This window comes from Spermophilus citellus (assembly GCF_964194105.1).
Source record: "Spermophilus citellus genome assembly, chromosome: 6".
In the NCBI taxonomy this organism is placed as follows: Eukaryota; Metazoa; Chordata; class Mammalia; order Rodentia; family Sciuridae; genus Spermophilus; species Spermophilus citellus.
The window spans coordinates 30,423,023-30,445,394 of NC_138187.1; the positions used below are offsets into that span (position 1 = coordinate 30,423,023).

A 22,372-nucleotide genomic window follows, 5' to 3' on the forward strand; every position below is an offset into this window, starting at 1 on the left:
AGGCGTGTTCATGAATTATTCATGAGGCGATCGCACACCTCCCCTCAGCCCCCCTACTTAGAGGGAGTAGAAGGGAAAACGTGAAGTAGAGACAGGGGAGAAGTGGAGTGTACTGACCGTATTCTTACGAACTATTCTCAGCAAAGTGCGATTATGTCATTTTAACTCATCCCCCCCTCGGAAATATTCTCTGAAAAAAAAAAAAAAGACAACGGAAACAGCCAAGGTTGTCCCAACTTTCCCCGAAAAGGCTCGCTTATTTGCCTTTCTCCAATCGCGATCACCACAGAACACCACGCCTTACTCTCCGCCTCCACATCCACGTACTGACCCCAACGCCTCCGCCCACCACCCGGCGCCTGCGCTCGAGGCCCCCGGGCCCGCGGACGGCTCGCACGCGGGCCCTCCGGGGGCACCCTGCGACTTCGCACCGCCTTGCATGAAAGCGAGCGTGGGCGGGGAAATGGATTCAGCCCACCTTGGGTCCCTTGCCCCAGCCCTTGGGAAACCGCGATTCGATGCCGTTTTCCCCGGGTGATGAATGTCCCGGTCTCCCTTTCAACAGTTTTAGAAGTGGATGGTATAAGTGGGAATGGAGGCCCAGGATAGTCTCAAAATTAAAGAGTGCGGAGACTGGAAGGGAGAATAAGTGTGAAAAGCTGACGAAAGAAGCAGTGTGTGGCAAAGAGATGAGTTGGTAAATGTGCTTCAGAACACTCAGGCACTGTTGCTGCTGCCTATTTTAAAAAGTGAAGTCGAGGAGGATTTTGGGATTTGTAGTTTAGGGTCTTCGTCTGGAAGATGGCCGCTTGCAGCAGCTGCAACTTCCAACTGCGCATGTGCTTTGGTCTTGAGCGCTCCCCTTAGGGGGCGGAGCTTGTGCACGTCCTCGCGCCTTCTCCTCTTGGCGGGAAAAAAGTAGGTCGAGGTTGTAGGGGCTTGCAGAGTCACGGCTGAGGCACCCTGTGCTTATCGCTTTCAGGTCTTCCTCGCCCCAGAAGGTAGCTGGCTCCTCTCCAGTTGCAGATGAAGGTGCTGGGTGCTGCCAGTTTTGGCACCTGTGTCTGAGGAGAAGGTTTCTCTTCAGGGCGATGACCAACTCTTGCTCCTTCTCCTCAGAACCTCTGAAACTCCAGCTCACCCCCAACAAGCGAAAATGACCAGTCCTGTGGCGGGCACCGGCGGTATGCCGGAGAGCGAGGCTCCCAGGCCTGGGCGGGAGGGGCGCCCGGGGACACCGGCCCCTGGGGGAGTCTTGGTGGGGAGGGGACCGGCTAGTCGCCGGTCCACCCTCAGGGGAGTCGAGAACCTTTGGCTCTGTCCCTAAGAACTGGTGAGGGGAAAGGGAAAATGGAAGCTCGTCCGCAGTCGGGCTCGACCTCGCGCCCTTTGAGGGGAGGTGGCGCGGTGCCTGGGAGGTCACAGGGGACGTGCTTCTTTAAGCGAAAGCCACCCAAAAGCCCGGTTCGGGGGTTTACGGCTGCTGGGGAGGGGTGTCCCAGAGCAGGAACGTGAGGGCCACCAGCCATCGCGCTAGAGAGGCGGCTGACCCCGCTTCTTTGCACCCTCTGAACTAAGAAGCTGTAATTTACGGTGAATTTATTGATAAGCTGTGAGAAGTTTAGTTCGGGTAGTTGCTTCTGAGGGTAAATAACTTGGTGTGGGCATACGGGTTCCTGGAAACGACTTTTCGTCTTGTGAAAAAGCTGAAAAATCAGGTTTGTGGAGCGCGCATGCGCCCGAGCCCACCTACGCCCAGAATGGACCCTGCTGCCATTCATGGCTTGGGAATGAGCGCGAACCACGTGCTGCTAGACAGTGATGCCCAGGGGAGCTCAGACTCTGAGACTTTACAGCCTTTAAATAAGTTCTGAGGCTCGCAGAGTTCATGGTAAAGTACAATTCTAAAGGATTTGCTTTTCTTAGACTAACGACTGGAGGAACAATATGAAGAGGGAATCTTAAAAGGCGGAATTAACTTTTTTTAATATTGCCAAGACTAAATTATTTTACTAGGTAAGGTCTTTAACTTTTTGATAGGAGAATTCTTTTGTTCTCAATTTATGGAGGACTCCAAAGAGTTTTTTATGTGGTTTGTGTCTATTGATGTTAACATTAGACATTAAAACTCTGAAACGTAAAATATTTACTTAGAAATAACTCATAAACTCGCTATATAATATTTTGGGAAAAATGCATTTTCCTAAACAGAAGACATTTTAGTGGGAAGAGTGGCATTGTTTATATTTTCACAAACCTCATGTCTGCTTAGTAGAAAACAGCCAGATTCTCATCTGTTTCAATCTGTTGTAATATCTTGTTTTGGTATAAGTGTATGAGAAAGCCAGGCGTGACTCAGGAGGCTGAGCCTGGCAACTTCAAAACCGGCCTCAGCAACTTAGGGAGATCCTGTCTCAGAAGATAAAAAGGGCTGGGGATGTGGCTTAGTGGTAAAGTTCAAGCCAAAGTAAAAAAAAAAAAAAAAAAAATAGTATATGAAAAAAAAATGCAGCTTAACACAAATAATTAGTTGGAAAAGGAAAGAACTCCTCAGGGATTTTGGACTACATTTTGAGGATGCAGTCTGGGCTGGATAATTTTATCTCAGTATTAATTATGAGTTTTTAGTGTTTTTTTTTTTTTTAAACTGGTCATTAATGGCACAGATCTTTTTATTTATTTTTATTTTTTAGAGAGTGAGAGACAGAGTTTTTTTAATATCTATCTATTTATTTATTTATTTAGTTAGTTAGTTAGTTTTCGCCGGACACAACATCTTTGTATGTGGTCCTCAGGATCGAACCCGGGCCGCATGCATGCCAGGCGAGCGCGCTACCCCTTGAGCCATATCCCCAGCCCCAGTTTTTAGTGTTTTATTTTTCTTTTTGGGATTGAACCCAGGGGCACAACCACTAAGCCACATTCCCAGCCCCCTGGTCGCCCCACTTTTAAAAAAATATTATTCAGAGACAGGGTCTCTACTAAGTTGCTGAGATTGGCTTTGAACTCCTGGTCCTCCTGCTTCAGCCTCCCAAGTCACTGGGATTACAGGCATATGTCACCACACCTGGTTTTCTTTTATTATCTTGTTCTAAGTTCTTTTGGTTCTTTTTCCCTTCTCTACTCTTTTTGTCCCCCATGTGCTGGGAATTAAACCCTTGCTAGTGCTAGGCAAATGCTCTACCACTGAAATAAATCCCCGGCCCCTACCCTCCTTTCTTAGGTTGAGTGAGTGGGATACAGTTTGTGGGATTTTCTGGTTATTTTACTTCCTATGGTAAAGGTTTTGGGACTGTCTCTATGTCTTTATTGTCATCTCCATCTCTCCTTCCCTATCTCCTTTTCATCTAAGGTAAGAAAAAGAGAAATGCTAATCCTGGATCTAGAGTCCTTAGTCTGTTCAGAAGAAAGTTGGTGATGTTTTGTATATTTATTAGCTATGATTTCTTTTTTTCTCTCTGAACCAGATTTCAATATTTGTTATTGTAGAAAGAAGGAAATTAATCTGAAACAGGGAGCAGAAACTTGAGTTGTCACTTCTTTGCTTTCTCTTCTCTGTTGGTCAGGCTAGAACTCTTGTTTAAAAGTAATGGTCTTCATCATATTTCTCCTTAGATTAAGGGGACCTTTAAGCATCACAACTTATAGATTTGCTATGTCTTGTTAATTTAATAATAATATACAGTTCTATCCAGTTGCTTGGAGTTTCAGAAACACTTTGGCCTAGAAAGGTCTGTGTAGGTTTAGATAAGGATTTGAACCTAAATATTAGAAAAGTTTTTATTTTTACATTGGTCAAAGTATTCTTTTTATTACATTTGAAGAATTTAAAATAAAAATATATTTTTCATTGGTGCATTACAGTTGTATATAATAATGGGATTTTTTTTACATATTTGTACATGCACATGGCATAAGAGTATAATTTGGCCAATATTATTCCCCAGTATTCCCCTCCTTCCTTTGATCCCTTTCCTCTACTGATTTCTCTTTGATTTTCATGAGATTCCCTGACTTTTCTAAAAGTTAATTTTTTAATTGGTAATATGTATGTTATAAAATTCAGAAATAATGCAGTATCATGAAAAGCTTCCTTTCATTCTCATCCACCCAGATCTACTGCTCAGAGGCATTTTGATCAATTTTTTATATATTCTTCCAGAGAAAGTTTATGGATAAACAAGCATATTATGTAGACATACATTTTGAATAGCCAAATGTCATCTTAAAAACATTAATTTTCGGGCTGGGGATGTGGCTCAAGCGGTAGCGCGCTCGCCTGGCATGAGTGCGGCCCGGGTTCGATCCTCAGTACCACATACAAACAAAGATGTTGTGTCCGCTGATAACTAAAAAATAAAATATTAAAATTCTCTCTCTCTATCTCTCTCTCTATCTCTCTCGCTCTCTCTTAAAAAAAAACATTAATTTTCATTCTACTTTTCCTCCCTCAGTACAGCTGTTATAATTTAAATTATCTTCATGGGTACTTTTCATGAGATTTTTCAGAATTCTGGAGTCTAGGAGAAGATATGTTTGTCATTTATGGTCACATTTTCATTTGTGGGCAGATATTCCTTTTGTAGCTTATTAAAGTTTCTGGCTTTTACTGAAGATCATATTAAAGAAAGAGAACAATTTGCTTCAGTGTTTCTCCCCCAAATTTCTACTTGCCTTTTTTTTTCCCCCTGGAGAAATTATGTTTGGGGATTGGTGGTGATGAGTTAAGATGGACACAGTGAGGAAATGTGCTCCTTAATATAAGGGAAAACTAGTTACTTCAGAAAACCATATCTGAATTGTTCACATTTATGAAATTAAGAAAAGGAACAGAAAAATATCAAAGGATAATTTTAAAATACTTTGCATGTAGCCATGAGGAGTGCATGCTAATCAAGCCCCCAATACCTTTTGAGTTCACCTTCTGATCTAGATGATGGAACTCTAACTTGAACAAGTTTGGGATTTGAGTATCTTAAAATCTTCAGATTCTTTAACTGGAAGTGTCTAGGAATCAAAAAGTCTATTTTATGTTGCCTTTATGTCTCTTTGTGGTGGGAGATTAAGTAGTTAGAAGAACTGAGTGTCAGTTCCAGGGTCTTCAAAATTCAAAACCAACAGCCAGAAACAAGATCACTAAGTAGAATGGATGTGTTTTTAGGATTTAGAAGCAAAAGTCTGGGTTGGTCTGAGTTCTAATATGTATTAAGACTAAGACTTTGGGCAAACCATTTACCTCACGTTGTGTATTTTCTTCTGTAAAAAGAGGAGCTGAGACTTTATGCCTCTAAAGCCCTCCTAGAGCTATATTGTTTGTTACAATCACCAAAATCAGGAGGCTGGGATGTCCTTGGGATAATGCTTGCCTAGCATGCTCCAAGCCTTGAGTTCAATCCCCAGCACTGAAAAAAAAAATGGTGTGTATGCTTTAAGCCTATATGTTTTAACATGTATTCTTATGTATGCTTTCTGTATGTTGTGTTAAAATTATGGTGAAACATTGAATTAGACTATTGGGTTTCAGCACAGCACAGTTAACAGCACCAACTTTGACAGACATGTTCTGATTCTGGTTTTTATGGTTTATTAATTCTTCAATATCTCTAAATTTTTGTAAGCTGCAGTTTCTTCACATATAAAATGGTATCTAAGATTTGTGAGAATTAAATGAGATAATATATAAAAGATAAAGAAAATAGTGTTGAATATATGTTAACCATTATCATTAATTGCAATATCAATAGTAAGAATGAAGCACATTGGTGTAGTGTAGAACCCCTCTGAATAGATTGCTGAATAGCTATGAATATCAAATAAGGTTCTGAAAGTTCTTATTACTAGGTTTTAAGTAGAAGAGTAAGATAGAAGGTTCAGTTCTCTGAAGACTTCTGCTGGTTTATGAATATTTCTGAGCTATAAACAGACATGGGTAGAGTCCAGTATTTGGGAAAACATTGGCCTTAGGATCTAAGTAAATGGAAAGCAAACATTACAATGATGTCAAAAGGGGATTCTCTATGCATAAGAGAATTGCCAAATTATTTGTATTCTAAGTATGTAGTGGAACTTCAGGAAATGGAGGAAAGTGCTCACTCTTGAACTCCCAGGACTGTCAAAGCCCTACAAACACTACTTCTACTAATGCTTCCACCACTGCCACTCCTATGGCTACCTAGTATGAGTGCCCACCTTACATCAACATGGTTCTAGGTACTAAAAATACTAAGGATTTTTGCTCATATTTAAAACAGTAATTCTCATTATTCCCTGGTATGTAATTGATACTGCTGAATTGGGGAGAAGTATTGTCAAAAAAGCAGAAATGTAGTCAAGATTCCCAAGCAAATAGATGTTGAACTCAAGAAAACAGGGAGAGGAAAAAGTAATCAGGGTCTGGGGTTTTAGCTCAGTGGTGGAGTACTTGCAAAGTGTGTGTGAGGCACTAGGTTTGTTTCTCAGTACTACATAAAAATAAAATAATAAAGGTATTGTGTCCATCTACAACTAAAAGAAGAATATTTTTAAAGTGATCAGAATCATCGTTCATTTCTTTCTTCTAACAGAGGCAAAGAAAGCTGTGTTTCTCAGCTGAATGATGACAACATTGCAGAAGAAAGAAGGTGAGCCAAGAATGAGGGAGGTTCACTTTATACATTTATCTCATTTTCTCTTTCTGAACATCCTTTGCACCAAAGGGCAGTTCAGTTCATATATATTTTCTGTTCACTCTATTCAAATTTCTACTCTGAAAGATACTTTGAGCAGAAATAAATATGATTTCTGAACTCATAGGGAGAAGAAAGACATTTAAACATCTATAACATAAAGTTGAATGTGGTAAGTGCTATCTGAGAGGTGCAAAGAATTATAAAGGCTCAGAAGAAAGAGATATTACTTATACCTGAGAGGATCAGTGTAATTTCATGGATGAGGTAGCATAAGATTGGCCCTTGAATAGTTTGTAGATTTTGGCTAGTGCTTTGAAGCTAAATTCTCAAAAAATTTTATTCAAAGTTAAGCAAATTTTTAAAAATTTACACTTGAATACTCAGCTTTCTATATGCCTATATTTTTATCACCTTTGAATTGGTTCCCAAACCAATTTGGAACTGTGCCAGAATCAACTAGTCTTATAAAATTATAGATTTCTGGGCCTCACTTCAGTCTACTTCATCATAATCTGAGGGGGGCGGTGATGTGGAACAGGCAGGGACAGACCTAGGAATCTGAATTTATTAAAAATTCTCCCCATATAATTCTCATGTGGCTAGTAAAGAGACAGTGTTCAGCGATGTCTGTTAGACTGTTTCATAAATTCCATTTGATCAATTTCAGAATGTGGGAAGGGATCAAAGAAACCCTTTGCCCCACCTACACAAAAATTGCATAGCATGATACCGCATGGCCCCAACTCACACAGAGACGAGACCCTGGGGATCAGTTCTCCAGTGGCAGAAGCCAAGGCAAGCCCACCAAAAGCCAGGTTAGAGAAGGAGGAAAAGGCAACTACAGAGGATGGTCCAGGGGTTGGTCAGGAGAAAAAAGGAAAGGCTCAAGACAATCCAGCAGAGAAGAAGGAAAAGGTATGAGTCACATTAATGAACTCTCATAGGAAAGTTCCTCCTACACTGCCCCCAGCCCCTGGGGCTAGACAAACAATCTTTTCATGTTGGGGAACTTCATCCTGTAGTTACAATATTATATTTGTGGTTTTTATTTTTTTTTAACTTCTGTTTTCTTCCCTAAGAGGCAAAAAGATATTTTGATGAAAGCATTTGATGAAATAATAGAATGAGGTAGGTTAGAGTGGGAGTAGAAGTAGACAGAAATATTATAAACATTTCTCTTTTCTTCTACTCCTTTATTCCCAGGACATCTGGGATAAAGTTTATGAACTCCTTAGGTATGTTGACTTCATACCTTCAGTCCTGTGAACTCAACTGCCTCATCTAAAGGAGGTTTTCCTGACTGGCCAGAGGAAAGAACTATGAAAAGATAAGCAGTTTTCCCTTCTTACCCTCATCTCTGCAGGGAAAATCAAGTCTTACCAATGCAGAATTTGAAGAGATTGTCCAGATTGTGCTTCAGAAGTCCCTTCAGGAGTGCTTGGGTACGGCTTGTGGTAAGAGAAAAAAGGTTTCAGTTAGGTAAAGTGACTTATCTGAGAAGTAGTGTAAGTTTGACATCTTTTCTTCTCTTTCTTCCTCATAAGTAAAGAAACATTAGACAAGACTTTGAAATACTTAATTCCTTATCAATAGGACCATGGCTAACCCACCTAAGATAAAAGGTACAGACCTTTAGAAAAGTGGATTACATTGATTTCAGAATATAGTCTTGAACTAAAAAAAAAAAAGGGGGGGGTGCAGGCAAAACTGGGAATTGAACCCAGGACCACTCTACTGAGCTACATCTTTAGCCCATTTTATTTTTATTTTGAGACAATGTCTTGCTGTGTTGCCCAAGCTGGTCTTAAACTTATGATCCTCTTGCCTCAGTCTCCCGAGTATTGGGGATTACATGCAGTACCATCATGCCCATCTCACCTACATTTTTAAAATGCTCTTTTTTATAATATTTTAAACTGCAATTTTAATTCATTTCTATATGTTTACAGTCTACTTAGGAAAGAAAAATTGTTTTCCCAGATTTGAAGAATTTAGTCTCCATCTATCCTTGTATATTTCTGTTTTTAATGTTTTAACATCTTCTTAGGGTTTTGGTTTTTAAAAGAAAGAACTCTGTAGTATAGGCCCCAGGGCCTTCTCCATAAAGTTTGAGGCTAAGGAGAATGGTCTAACACTTCAGCCATTCTCAGGTATACTTCTGTTCCTAGAAGGGGTTTGAGGAAAAGTGATATAATGTGTGTGTGTTTGTGTGTGTGTGTGTGTATTATTTTTACATATACAAAATAAAGTTATAATTATCTAGCTGTCCTGGAGTGAATCAGATCAGTCTGGAAAGGCTTGCAGAAAGATACAGATTTCTAGTTTTTTTTTTTTTTCTGAAAATTTAAAGATTTAGGTTTTATCATATGACAAGTAGCCAAAGGTAAACTCTTCTAGGCACAGGAAAGAGACAAATGTTATGGTTAGTAAATACTGAGTGATTGTTTTATCACTTCTCTGCTTATAATTTTCTGTTTTGGGAGGGATGGGATCTGGTCTTAATTTTGCAGAGACTACCTGTATTCAGACCAATTCCCAGTCAGACAAAGAACCAGGCATTGCTTCTGCTACTGATAATGGTAACGCTGTTGGGTAAGTTTATCCCAGGGAGGCAAGTTAAACATGGGGAATTAACATTGGGAAATGGTGATTTATCTATATATCTAGTCATTTATGGTGTTTCTACTGATTATAGGCATGTACCACCATGCTCATCTCACCTAAATTTTTAAAATGTACTTTTACAATATTTTAAAATGTAATTAAAAATTATATAATTTTATTTCTACTGATTTCTCTCAGCTAAGGAAAGAAACCTCTTTCAGCTGAGGAAAAAAATAAGCAAGTAGATGAGTAAAATGACCTCAGGTGGCTTTAATGGACGTAGGATTGGTATTTTTTTCCTTGTTCATTCTAATTGTGTGCTGTACCACCAAGCTATACCCTTACCCCCAAATCTAGAAATCTTTTATCTTTCTTTTACCCTTGAGGTCTTTCAAAAGTTGCTCCTTTTGACTTTTTCATTTGAAAATATCATTTTCAGAGAGAGGAAAATGATACCTCATACTCCAGAGACTTCAGCCTCTGTAGAAGATGTCCCAGAGATAAGAACATCTAAATCAGCCCAACTGGTTCCTGCACCTTCTGAGAAGAAATTTAATAGACTTTCCTTAAGCAAAAGAAAGAGGGAAGCTCGTAAGTGTAGTCAGATACAATTTGATTCCTGACTTAGATACTTAAAGAAATGAGAGGATGGGACAGTTAATAGGCTGAGAATTTTCAGTCCAAGTCTTGAAATTATTGAGCTTTGATTCCTCTTTTCACTGACCTTTTCTATCTACAAAGATTCTTTTCTTCATCTCCTCACCTCATAATGTTTTTTTTTTTTTTTTTTTTTTACCTTCCCAGAAGATGAAAAAATGGAGAAAGTTCAAGGTGGACATGAGTGCAGAGAGAAAGACCATCCAGAGAAAATAATTCAGGGTGATTCTCAGATCAGGGGTCAGCAAAAAGGGGAAGAAAGTGGTTTTGGTGAGTTTATCCAAAGTTTATCACTTGGTTTGGCAAGCCCACCTGAGCTGAATATTCAAAATGGAGGAGAGAGACAAGGATTAGAATGTTAGAGGAAACTGCAAAGACTCTAACTTTCACAGTTGCTTGTTAAAGAATATGCTGCTGAGGAAGAGAAAGATTCCATTCATTCAGTCATTTATTCACATAATCCTTATGTACCAGGCATTTTAGATAGTACCCAGGCAGAAAACTAAGATGTGGTCAGAAAGGTAGAAGAAAAATTATGAGAGTGGTATCACAGATATCAGAGGAGGAAAGAATTTGAAGAAAGAGGGAGTGCTTAGTCATGTCAAATGCTACCATGGAGAAGCCAGAGAGGGTAAAGATTTGAAAATGCTCAAGGATATCACAGTTAGGAAGCCATTAGGGTTTGATAATAGTTATCATATGGATTGGTAAGGGTGTATGGATGGTTATAGTTAGTTGCAGAGTAAACACTTTTTAGTTAGTATACATGTGAAAATTAAGAGGGAGAAAATGGACAGAGTGGGAGAGTTGTGGGAGGGATATTCAGTTTATAACTTTCTTCTATCTATCCATCCATCTATTCATCTGTCTATGAATAACAAATGAGACAGGGTCCTTCCTGTGTTGCCCAGGCTGATCTCAGACTCCTGAGCTCAAGTGATCCACCTGCTTCAGACTTCCCAAGTACTGGGATTATAGACATGTGCCATCATGCCTAGAATTATCTTTTAAAAGAGAGACTTGATCATATTTATATGTTGAGGGAAATTTATTTATAGAGGGGGAGAAATTGAGATAGGAATGGGAAGAGATTCAAGGAATTTGTCCTTCACCAAGAAGGACACCTTAGCCTTTGAGATGGGTTGAAGGCAGAGTCACAATGAATATGGATTTATTTATTTTTATGAAATTTTTTTGTGCTAGGGATTGAACCCAGGGCTTTGCATATGCTAAATATGCACTGTACCACTGAACTATATCCTCAACTTATTTGTTTTCTTAACTTCACTTATTAGTGTGTTAATTGTGTTCCATGTACATTAGGAGCTAGAAATACAGTGATGAATAAATTTGATAGCTCTTATTCATAGAATTACAGTTTTTGTGTGTTAGATAATGAAAAGTATAATATGAAATAATCAAGGTGACATTTAGATATTTATGACAAGAAATAAAACAGATCATACAATATATTAGTAGGTTCAAAAATTCAGACATAAATAGCTAATACTTTGGGAGAAAACAGGCTTGTACAGAAACCCCCAAAATAATAGAAAACAAAATCCAAGGTATAAGGATTGGTATAGTAAAAAGTCAGGTGGTATCTAATATGTATGTGTATATGTACATTGTTTTGATTGTAAAAGCATAATAGAATTTGCACAAACTTGGAAAAAACTTTAGAAAGACTATGCGGGTATCAACAAGAAAGATAGTCCAGATTAGTGAACCATTCCTCTAATTACAATGACATGGTAGCAGTAAGGATCTGGAAGTATAATCTAATTGGATGGTCAAGTGGTCTGAAACTCAGATCACCACAAGGGAGTGTTCTAGGTAGGTTTGTTTCTTGAAAAGAGAACTAAGAGTTTTTTTTTTTTTCCTTTTGGTTTTATTTGAACAGATAAACTTAGATGTACCTGTTAAGAACTATTCTTGGTATACTGTAGACCCTGTTGACCTGCTCTCCAGTTCTTCCAAATAAACCAGTGTCATTAGGTTTATGTGGCTCCCTCTTCTGTACTCATTACTGCCAGGATAGGATTTTAGATTGACAGATATGAGCTCATTCCCTAGGTGGCGCCTGTGAGTTGAATTATGATTGTAGTGAATTTGTCAGCCTCTTGCTGTAAGTGAACCATTCCTTCTGTTTCTTACAATTGCCAAGGAAAAGAGTCTTCTGGAGAAGAAAGTAGAAAGGGGTGAATCCCCTAAATACAATTTTCACTAAATATTGTGAAGGAAAAGAAGAGTGTCACTAGGAAATGATGGAGACCTAAGTAAGATTGGGATAGTCAGGGAATTTCTAAGGAAATTATATTTCAGATGTAACCTGAAAAAAAAAAAAAAGAAGTCATTCAAGTGAAGAGTAGGATAAAGTTTTAGGTAGGGTAAGTTTGTCATATTCCCAGTACCAAAAAAAAAAAAAAAGTATGATTGGAGTTCAGAGAGCAAGGGAGGGAAGTGGGAAAGTGCCTTAGGAAAAATGGAAAGAACTAGGCAGTGGTTAGATCAATGACCTTGATCGTGCCATAGTGAAATTTTTATACGTTAGTGCAGTGTGTCATTCTTAATTTCTTTTTTTATGTGCATGATACTGGGGAATAGAATCCAGACCCTTGCACATGCTAGGCAAGTGCTATACCACTGAGCTACATCCGTAGCTCTTTTTAAAATCTCACTTTGAGTCAAGGTCTTACTAAATTGCTCAAGCTGGTCTTGAACTTGTGATCCTCTTGGCTCAGCCTTCTGAGTAGTTGGGATTACAGGTGTACATCACCACGCCTGGCCAAATTAATGTTTAAAATGATCCTTTAGTGATAAATTAGTGGTTGAAATATGGGGAAAAGAAGGAGGAGTCAACCAATTACTAAGTTAGTGGTAGCATGGCTGGGATTAGGATGATAAAAATGGAGAGAGAGAAAGAAATAGATAGTTTTATGATAAGTTTTAGAGATAAAATTGTGACAACTTGGTAATGAATTGGATATTGGGGACAGGAAGAGAGGAAAGGTTCTGTCAAAGATGTTTGGTTTTTGGCTTAAGCAGTTATGTAAAAGAAAGTGATAAGAGTGGAAGAACAACACATTTGTGGGATAAGATTCAAGTTTAGGTGTACTAAACTTGAGATCTTTGTGAAACTTCCAAATGAAAGTATCAGGGTTGGGGATGTAGTCCAATGGAAGTGTATGTACACATGGCCAAGTTCAGTTCTCAGCAGAACACACACACACACACACACACACACACACACACATACACATACACACAAAATGCCAAAAGGCAAGGTGGAATCTGTAATTCGAGTATGAAAATGGATTTCAAAGATTTGGGAATGGGTGAGCTTGTCTAGGGGAAAGTATAGTGTGGGGAAAGAAAGCCCATGATTGGGCTTTGGAACTGTGACATTTAAAGATTGGATGGAGAATGAGGAGAATCTAGCAAAGGAAACTGAGGAGGAAACTGTCTGAAAGATGAGGGAAGAGGACAGGAGAATGAGGTAACACAGAACTCAGGATGCTAGTGTTTATGGAATGAATGGCCAATTGAAATGCTGTTAATGTGTGTCTGTGACATCAGTCTTCATTATCCTGGAACCACATATGGTGAACATCAATTTTTCAGAGCACATTGTCTTTTCCTTTCAGTTGTTTGAACAGAAACTTTAAAAAATTGCTGTCATTGGATATTTCATCCCAAGCCATAAATATCCAGTTTTATATCATTAGAGTGGTTTCTTTCCATTCATTTTCTTGTGAATAATTATTGCTTTCACACGAGAGAGTGAACTTACCAGAGGAACATAATGGTTGGTGATATGAATTGTGAAAATATAGTGATACCTTCGTGCCTGGTTTTTCTCTAGCAACTTTCGGTTTCAGGAGTGTAAGCACAGAAAAGGAAGAAACTGGTTTCATTCAAGGTGGTGTTTTGTCATGGGTGGAAGAAAGGACAGATAAAAAGGCAGCTGAAGATGTCTGCAAGAGAGTCTAAGGAAGTGTTAGAGAACCAAAGGTGATTGGTTCAGAGTGAAGAATAGAGGTTGTTACCAAGCAGAGAAGATGGGAGGAGATAGTGGATTGAGAAAGTTGCTATAGGGCTCATTGAATAGGACAGGGCTTTTTTTTTTTTTTTTTTTTAGTTTTAGCTGGACACAATATCTTTATTTTAAATTTATGTGGTGCTGAGGATTGAGCCCAGTGCTTTGTGCATGTCTGGCGAGCACTCTACCACTGAGCCACAACTCCAGCCCAGACAGGGCTCTTTTTTTTTTTTGTCAGAGACGATATTTGAATAAATGGATCAAAGGGTTTACGATTCCCGTAGATGGCTGGTTGGGGCATGTGGAAGTGGGAGTGGATTACTGAGGTGGCATGGAGGAAAAATTTAAGGAACTGAGAGAATGGGGATATTTTGGGTGGTTTTCCTGTGGTCATCTGGACTGAAGTCTAGAAATGGAAGAAAATAAGCTGGATGCCAGCATATTTACAGGGGAGATGAAAGGATGGTAGAACCTCAAAGGAAGAAGAGATTTAAATATAGTAGCAATGGGAGTAAGGATGATGCTGGTGCAACATTCTGTCCTGAGAGACATGGACAGTGTGAGAAGGGTCAGAATCCACTTAGAGGGCTGGGGTAGAGGTCAGGTTGAGTGTCATTAGTATGTCTTCAGGCTTCATAAAGGAGGCAGAGGCTCAGAGGTTAAGTATATGTGAACATTTGTTGCTCAAGTCTGGAATTTCAAAGGACACTGTGGAAGAGTTTGGGAGGGGAAGTGTGTGGGACATGAAGTCAAGATGTGGGGATACAGAGGCTGAGATGGGAATTTAGAAGGTAAGGGATAAATGGAGGCTTGGCCTTTGGGGCCCAAAGCAAATGGGAGAGAAGTGCTAGACTTAGATCAGTGTCTTTGGGAGGAGGGTGAACCCAGGGCTGTTGGTCTTAGAGGTTTCAATTTGGTGATTTGGTAACAGATTCAGATAAGAACTGTATATTGAACACAAGGGAGGCTGGTTAGCCCTTCAAAAGAACCTTTCAGTAGTGTCATACAACAGAGAATGAAGCACTCTCAGGAAAAATACCAGGCAACTTTTTTTTGATGGGGGGCAGTGTTGGGGATTGGACTGAACACATTGGGCCCAACACATGCTATGCCAGCACTCTACTGCTGAGCTATACCCGCATCCCTAAGGCAATCTTTTTATCTAAGAACTATTAATACAGGAAACTATCCTTCTGCTTGCTTGAATTCCGAGTTCTAATTTAGTCTGATCTGCAGCAAATAATTATCTTCTCTGAGCATTGATTTTCCCAGTCATGGGGCAGGGATTGGACTAGTTGATATGTAAGATTTATATAGAGATGTGATTCTGGGGGAGTGGGAAAGTTATATTGATTTTTAGTTGGATTGAAGAAGGAATAACCTATTTTTGAGTCCTTTATGAAAGTTTTTTTTCTTGTCACAGGTCAATGTTTAGTTTGGGTCCAGTGTTCCTCTCCAAACTGTGAGAAATGGAGGCGGCTGCGTGGGAACATTGACCCTTCAATTCTCCCAGATAATTGGTCTTGTGACCAGAATACAGGTAGAAAAAAGAATTTTTTTCAAGTTTTATTGTTCTTCCTTCTTTCCTGATATGTATCCCTTAGATTAACTATGACATGGGTGTATTTTACACTCAAGGGGTCCTTGTAGTAACTGGGAGAAAGGAGCTTCTTATCCTGTGGAGACGACTATGGGCATAAATAGTGGGAGAAAGACATCCTGTAGAGTTACACGAAGAAAAGGGCCTGGAATTCTGAATATATGTATTGTGTGAATTTCATTTTCTTTAGTATTGGTCTGATCCTTTCAATCCTGATTAGAATATTGGGCTGGTAGATAGCAAGGAATATGGGATTTATAGGGGAAAGCAGGTGAGAAAGACCCAATGTTCTTAGAATTATAGAATGTTTGAAACTACTTTGAAGAAATAATGATGATCTTGTCTAGCTCAGTTATTTTACACATGAGAAAATAGTCTCTGAGAAATTACTCTCAAACTGCTCCATGGATGGGAACAGAGTCACACCAGGGTTTGTAAGTGGGAGTTTGGAATCTCTATATAGAGTATCAGGAGGTAGCACTCCTAATTCTCCTGGCTCAGGCTGCATTTCTTCCATGGGTCTCTATTCTTTTCCTCCAGGTGCTACTTTTGTTCTGCCTGCTTCCTATACTACTTTCTTCTTGTTCTCTCATAACCTGCATCTAGATTTCTACCTCATGAGTGTCTTCCTATCCCTTCATTCCTTCTCTCTCTTGGCAGACTTGGATTATAATCGCTGTGATATTCCTGAGGAGATCTGGACAGGGCGTGAGAGTGATGTGGCCTATGCCTCCTATGTCCCAGGATCCATCATCTGGGCCAAGCAGTATGGTTACCCCTGGTAGGGCACCATGATAAAGAGAAAACATCCATCCTGAGCTTGGGAGTGGTAGATTCAAGAAGGGAGGGAAAGAAATGGCAGACATTTGTAATGGGAACAGTACTTGCCTTAGAAAGAACAAGGTCTTTCTAAGGTTTCTCAAAGTTAAGGTCTAACTTAAGTTAGACTGAACTTTAGCAAGTAATTATTTTCTCTGAGCATTGTTTTTCCCAGTCATAGGTTGGGGAATCATGAGGTGAGGGAGAAGACAAAATATCAAGCTCGAGGGTTTTGAAAGAGTGTGTTTTCTTGAGGTTCCAGGAAGAAAGGTCTGGCAATGCTGCCATAACTGGGTAGAAAATGGAGGGGGGATCCAAGGCATTTTAAAATATTGAGTTGTGAGAATATGCAAAGTGAAGAGAATGAGGAAGATTAGGATAGTTTCTTCCTTAGAGATTTTGTACTCAGGGTTGTGGGAATGTGCATAAGAGTAAGACAACTCTACTAGGAAGACTCTGACCTTCTGTGTACATTGATGGAAGTCACTTTAGTCATTTGAAAGTGACCACTGGAGGGGCTAATGAGGGACCTTTTGGATCCTTTGTTCACTAAATGTATTGCCTTTTTCTGTACATGTATATTGATTAGCTTGTGTTCTGTTTATCTGATGTCTTCTCTTGTATCCCCTATGCCTGTCTCTCTTCCCCAGGTGGCCAGGCATGGTCGAATCTGATCCTGACCTGGGGGAATATTTTCTCTTTGCTTCTCATCTTGATTCTCTGCCGGTGAGTAATAAACAAGCATATCCATCCTAAAAGATATTTAGAGTTGGAAACATAGATTTAGGCAGCAGACTTGAGTGCAAAAAAGACCTTAATTAGAGCTAGAAATATGGAGGTAAGTTCTCACTCCAAGAAATAAACTTGTGTTTAATTAAATCTTTACCCATTTGTAGGGCATTTATGATTTGATAAAGATGCTTTGACTAGAATTCCTGAGGTCAAAATGGAGGAATAGTGGGATGAGGTGGAGTAGGGGATTTAGACTTCAGGGAACATATGAAGCACAACACCTTCTTTGTAAGTCCCCTTATCTTTCTCCACTTCTTTTGGCAAGAGGAGAAAAGTCGAGAGGTCAAGAGCCAAACAGACTATCTTTTATTACAGTCTAAATACCACGTGACATTTTTTGGAGAAACAGTTTCTCGTGCTTGGATCCCAGTCAACATGCTAAAGAATTTCCAGGAGCTGTCCCTGGAGCTAGCAGGAGTGGTGAGCAAACCTGTGTGGACTGGGGGTGTGGGGGGGTGGGGGGTGTCTCTTGTGATACAGGAACTGGAAGACAAAAATCTTCCCTTTATTAAGTGTAGTCTGCTCCCAGGGGAAATTGTCTGGAGATGGTCTTTGGTCTGATCAGTCATGCCAAAGGTAAGATTATGCACGAGGCACTCTTCTTTTTGCTGGGTTGCAGTAAGGTAACAATTTTTTTCAGTTTCCTTCCCTGCTTGCAGATAGTGGACCTTCCTGAAGATGAAGGTACTCTACAGTTGAGCCAAATCAGGACTGACAGACGTGAGGGCCCAGATTAATTTAGGATCTACCATTCTCAATGCTGTGGACATTTTGGATCAGATAATCTTTTGTTGTGGAGGGCTGTCCTGTGCACTATAGAACGTTTATCAACATCCCTGGGGTCTTCTGGCATCTAGCCCTGCCCCTGACCCTGCTTCTGGTCATGACAAATGAAAAATTGTCTCCAGACATTGCCAAATGTCTCTGGGGCACAAAGCCTTTCTGGGTTAAGTATGTCATATTTCCTTCTTAGAGTTACTTTGTGTCCAGTGGCTATAAGATGAGCAAAGGCCCAGCAATTCAGGGGTCTTAGAAAAGGAAACAGAATTAAATCAAACAGTTGTATCTAAAGAAACTTGTGAGAAGCTTAAAAGTGAGATCACCTAAACTCCTTTAGATTCACTTTGGAGACCAAAATGTCAATTGAAAAATTTTCTAGGAATTGGTGAGAGGTTTATCAGAAGGAAGAGGAGTGCTGTTTCTGAGTGCAGAAGACTGAGAACAGAGGAGTGTCATATCAATAATTGGAAACAAATAGTTAAAATACTGTCTGGTGGGTTGCAGCATGTTGGGATCACTTCTCTAATATTTATTATTGACTGATCTTTAAAGCAGTATCTATTATTGACTGTAATCTTCTTCCATTTCAGAAAAAGTGCAGGAATAAGGACTACAGCCAGAAACTGGTGGCAGCCATCATGATGGCTCAGAAGGCAGAACAGATCAACATTGGGGTGGGAGAGTGTTCAGATCACATACTTGCTTTTATTTGGGACTTAGACACAAAGAAAACCATACTCCCCACTGCATTCCATAGTTGTTATTTTAGAACTACTCTTTTTTCTGAGACCAGATTCCCTTGATTCCTGAAGTCATCCATTTCTTCCCATGTCCTTGAACAAGTGGGATCTTCTCTCAGCCCAAAGAGACACAGTTTGTGGTAGGGGTCAGCCTACCTCCCTATTTAACTTCAAGTCTCAGATATTTGTACCCTAATCTCTTTTAATCTGAGAGTTTTTCACTCTCAGATTCTGCCTATGGGGGTAAGGGTGGGGTTGAGAATGACGAACTGAATTTCTCTTTCCCTGTTACTTGTTGAATTATGAATAAACTGGGAAAATAGATTACAGTTAATCTCTATAAAAGTCCAGATAGGCCTAATATAATATTTCAAGTGAAAATGATGTGGAAAATGAATACAAATTTTGTCAGAACTTAAATTTAGAAGACAGAGGGCAAAGGCTCCCTCAGGAAGATAGTGGATGATGTTTTTGTTTCTTGGTTCCCTCAGGAGCGGGTCAACTTATTTGGTTTCTGGAGCCGTTACGGTGGATCTGACAGCAGTGAGAATGGAAAAGGTAGAAGTGGAGGGGGAGGCTGAAGAGGAAGGGGAGAGACTCTTCCATGAAAGTGGCAGCTCAAGCTTGGTTCTGGATTCTGTAATAGGAGACTCTTGTGAATTTCATTGATCCAGTATTCAGGATGGATCGACAGATGGATGGAGAGAAGAATGGGGAAAAAGAGGATGAAAAGAGAATGTAGATGGATAGTAATGAGCTTTGAAGAAGGTGGAATCATGATATTTGGGAACTAATTTTATGAGGAAAATATCATTTGGACACAGAAGGCAGAGTTAGAAGATGGATTCTCTGGCATCAGCTTCATAATTCACCAACTTTTTTTGTAAAAATTATTTAGCCTTTCTTTTCTTTTCCTGTTCTAGACCTAATACTTTCTGGGGCTAATAGCCCAGAGTCCTACTTGGAAAAAGAAGAGGAGGAATCAGAGATAGAGGAGGAGAAAGAAGAGAAGAGAGTAAGATTAGCTTTAAATATTGGTTATATCAGGATTGCCTTTTAGGAGAGTCCTGTAAGGAACTGGTTGTGATGGGTTTACATTTGCTATTATCCATTTCATTTCTGTCTCAGGGAAGACCAGCTGGCTGGTCTTATGTCCTAGAGGTCTCCATCAAGGGAGGCTCTCTGCAATCCTCCTTGTTCCCTCAATTTCTCACATCTCTAGAACATTTTTTTTAATTAAAATCTCAATTTATACCATACTTTGTGGTCCTTTCTGGAGAAATTTGAGAGAAGAGCAGATTGCTTTTTTTACTCTTTTCTTTCCTCTGTGGACCCTTAGGATATTCATTCACTCAGTTACTTAGCATCTCTTATTCAGGAATATGAAATATAGATTTTTCACTTTCTCTTTTAATTATTTTTAATTTTTAATTTATCAGCTTTTACCATGCTTGTGACCTAGCTTTATTTCCTTCTTTTATGCATTAAACCTTGCATTGACTAATACCAAACAAAATAGGAAGGTGACCGTTGATTCCCTAAAACCCACCCGCTATTCTACAACATCCCTGTCTATTAAGACAGTTATATGACTGAATTTATCCTTTTTTTTCCCCTATTCTATTCACAGGATCCAACTTTGCCTGGACCAAAGCTAACCAAAACACATTCAAAAAAGCCCAAGGCAAGACGTAAGCAAGCCTGCTGGAAAGGGGCTGCATCTCAGTTAAGGCAGGGCAGAAGCAGAGAGTATTAGGAGTCTTCAGGTAGCTGGGTCCATCTATCTCAGCTCCAAGACCTGAAAACACAGGCAGGACTAGCTGATTGTATCAGGGAAGAAACTGTAGGTTCCTCATTTCTGTGTTTTATAAAATGTTAGGTTAAAGATGGGAAGTTTTAAATTCTTAGCCAATAAGGATGACTTCCTAGAGAAGGCCGACTCTCAGGAGAACAGTGAAGAGAAGGAGAAGATGGGGCGGGGGAGGGGGGATGTAAAAAAAAAAACAAAAAACAAAACCCAAGTGGGATGGGGAACTGGAAGCCACTGAGAGAGCTCACTAGATTGAGAATGAGCAGAAGATGTGGAGCAAGGCAGAGGCTAAATGTCGGGAGACAGTCTGCCCTTTCCAAGTTATTGAGAGAGAAAAAATGTCCTTGATATTTTTGGGGTTGGGGTGATGCAGGCATGGCAGATAGACAAGACAGGACCCTGAAAAAGAAGATAGTGAAGAGACCTCTGGGTAGTGAATCCATAGTGCCTCCTGCACCCATAACGGGAAGGAAAGAAGGACAAAGGAATTCTGATCTGGACCAGCCAGGTAAGGCTTAAGGTATAAAACACTGGAGAAATGAGGTCCATAACTGCATATCCTCTCCAGGATCATTTCTGAAAAATTCTACAGCTTTTCATTACATTAAAGAAGGAATGAAAATCAGAATGAAAGCGCATGCCTCACATTGTACCCGGCACACACAGTATGAAAGCATGATGGGTTTTGAGTTGATTGATTCCAGGGAGGGGAGAATACTGAGGAGAAGAGAATGTTTATTGAATGTTACTGTAGACTGGCTAGATGGGTACTTTCCTGCTTGTTCCTTTTCTTTATTTCTGTAGCTTTATGACTGGATATTTGACATTTTAAATATAAGACAGCTGAAACTCAAAAGAGTTTAAAATTTGTTTTAAGACCCATGTTGAGCATATGGATATCCATGGCTTTAATCCAAGTCTTTCTGACCCAAAAGCCCATGTTCTTTATACTGCGATCTTTTCCACAGATACGTTTTTTTTTTTTTTTTTTTTTTTTTTTTTTTTTTTGCATAGGTATTTAGAATTTTACTAAGCCAGCATAATCTTGCCCTTTAGGACTCTGAACTTTATTCCCATTGCATCTAGGCCTTAAGAAAAAATTTCAAGTTCCCCAAACCAAGGCCTCAGCAACCAACTTGTCTCAGGAAAAAGAAGTTAGAATGATGCCGAAGGGCCTGACCCCACCAGCTCATCACGTGGCCTGTCCCTTGGAGGGGAAAGAAGGGCCTAGACCCCAGGAACCACCGACTAAGGAGGCTGAAAGTATCCCCACTGAAGATGAAGCTTCCAGTGACCTGGACCTGGAGCAACTCATGGAAGATATTGGAGGAGAGTCCAAGGAGCAAGGGGAGCCACAGCATGGAGAGGATGCAGAGGGGTTCCCTGCAGCCTTCTTTGAGGAGTAGTAGTCCTCTGTTCTTATCCTACTATTCTCTGCAGCAGTGGAAAGAGTCTCTTGGGAGGTCCCTGAGCAGTTGATAATTTTGGGGTTGTTAGTTGGCTACAAGTTCAAGTCAGTTGTGCAGTTTATGTGTTAATAAAGCAGGTTACTGATGTGATTTGTTTGGCTTCTGTCTAAGCAGTGCTTCATTTTGGCTTCTTTCCTTCCACATGTTACTGTGGCTTATCAGTGCCTCTGATGGGAGGCTTGCATGTCATAGGAGCTGGGGAAGGCAGTGAGACCTGAGTCCTGGGAGAACCTCCAAAAGGGTAGGTCTGGGTTCAGATCCTGGCTCAGTGATACTAGCCAGCTCTATAGTCTTGGGCAAGCACTTGGAACTATCTCTTCATGCCTCAAATGGGCACATGGTCTAAGCAGGATTGATGTTTTCATGAGGTGATGGAATAATCAGGATAATG

At 39.9% G+C, this 22,372-nt stretch overlaps 1 protein-coding gene across 10 annotated transcripts; it reads left to right on the plus strand.

Annotated features, from left to right (window-relative positions):
* Positions 1-375: 375 nt before the first annotated feature.
* On the plus strand, positions 376-22,080 carry ZCWPW1 (zinc finger CW-type and PWWP domain containing 1). Of its 10 annotated transcripts, none has more exons than XM_081298677.1 (17): positions 376-2,016; positions 6,564-6,620; positions 7,336-7,583; positions 8,032-8,122; positions 9,152-9,260; positions 9,712-9,863; positions 10,077-10,199; positions 15,395-15,511; positions 16,232-16,352; positions 17,041-17,116; positions 17,498-17,602; positions 18,553-18,636; positions 19,194-19,260; positions 19,626-19,717; positions 20,333-20,393; positions 20,886-21,020; positions 21,599-22,080. In XM_081298677.1, exons 2-17 carry the CDS (start codon positions 6,593-6,595, stop codon positions 21,916-21,918), a joined length of 1,929 nt encoding a protein of 642 aa, XP_081154803.1. In that variant the 5' UTR covers positions 376-2,016; positions 6,564-6,592; the 3' UTR covers positions 21,919-22,080. The 10 variants fall into 10 exon arrangements, with proteins under 10 accessions (XP_081154803.1, XP_081154805.1, XP_081154806.1 ...); XM_081298679.1 differs by having other exon boundaries at positions 376-1,001; XM_081298680.1 differs by having other exon boundaries at positions 376-918.
* The last annotated feature ends 292 nt before the right edge of the window (positions 22,081-22,372 follow it).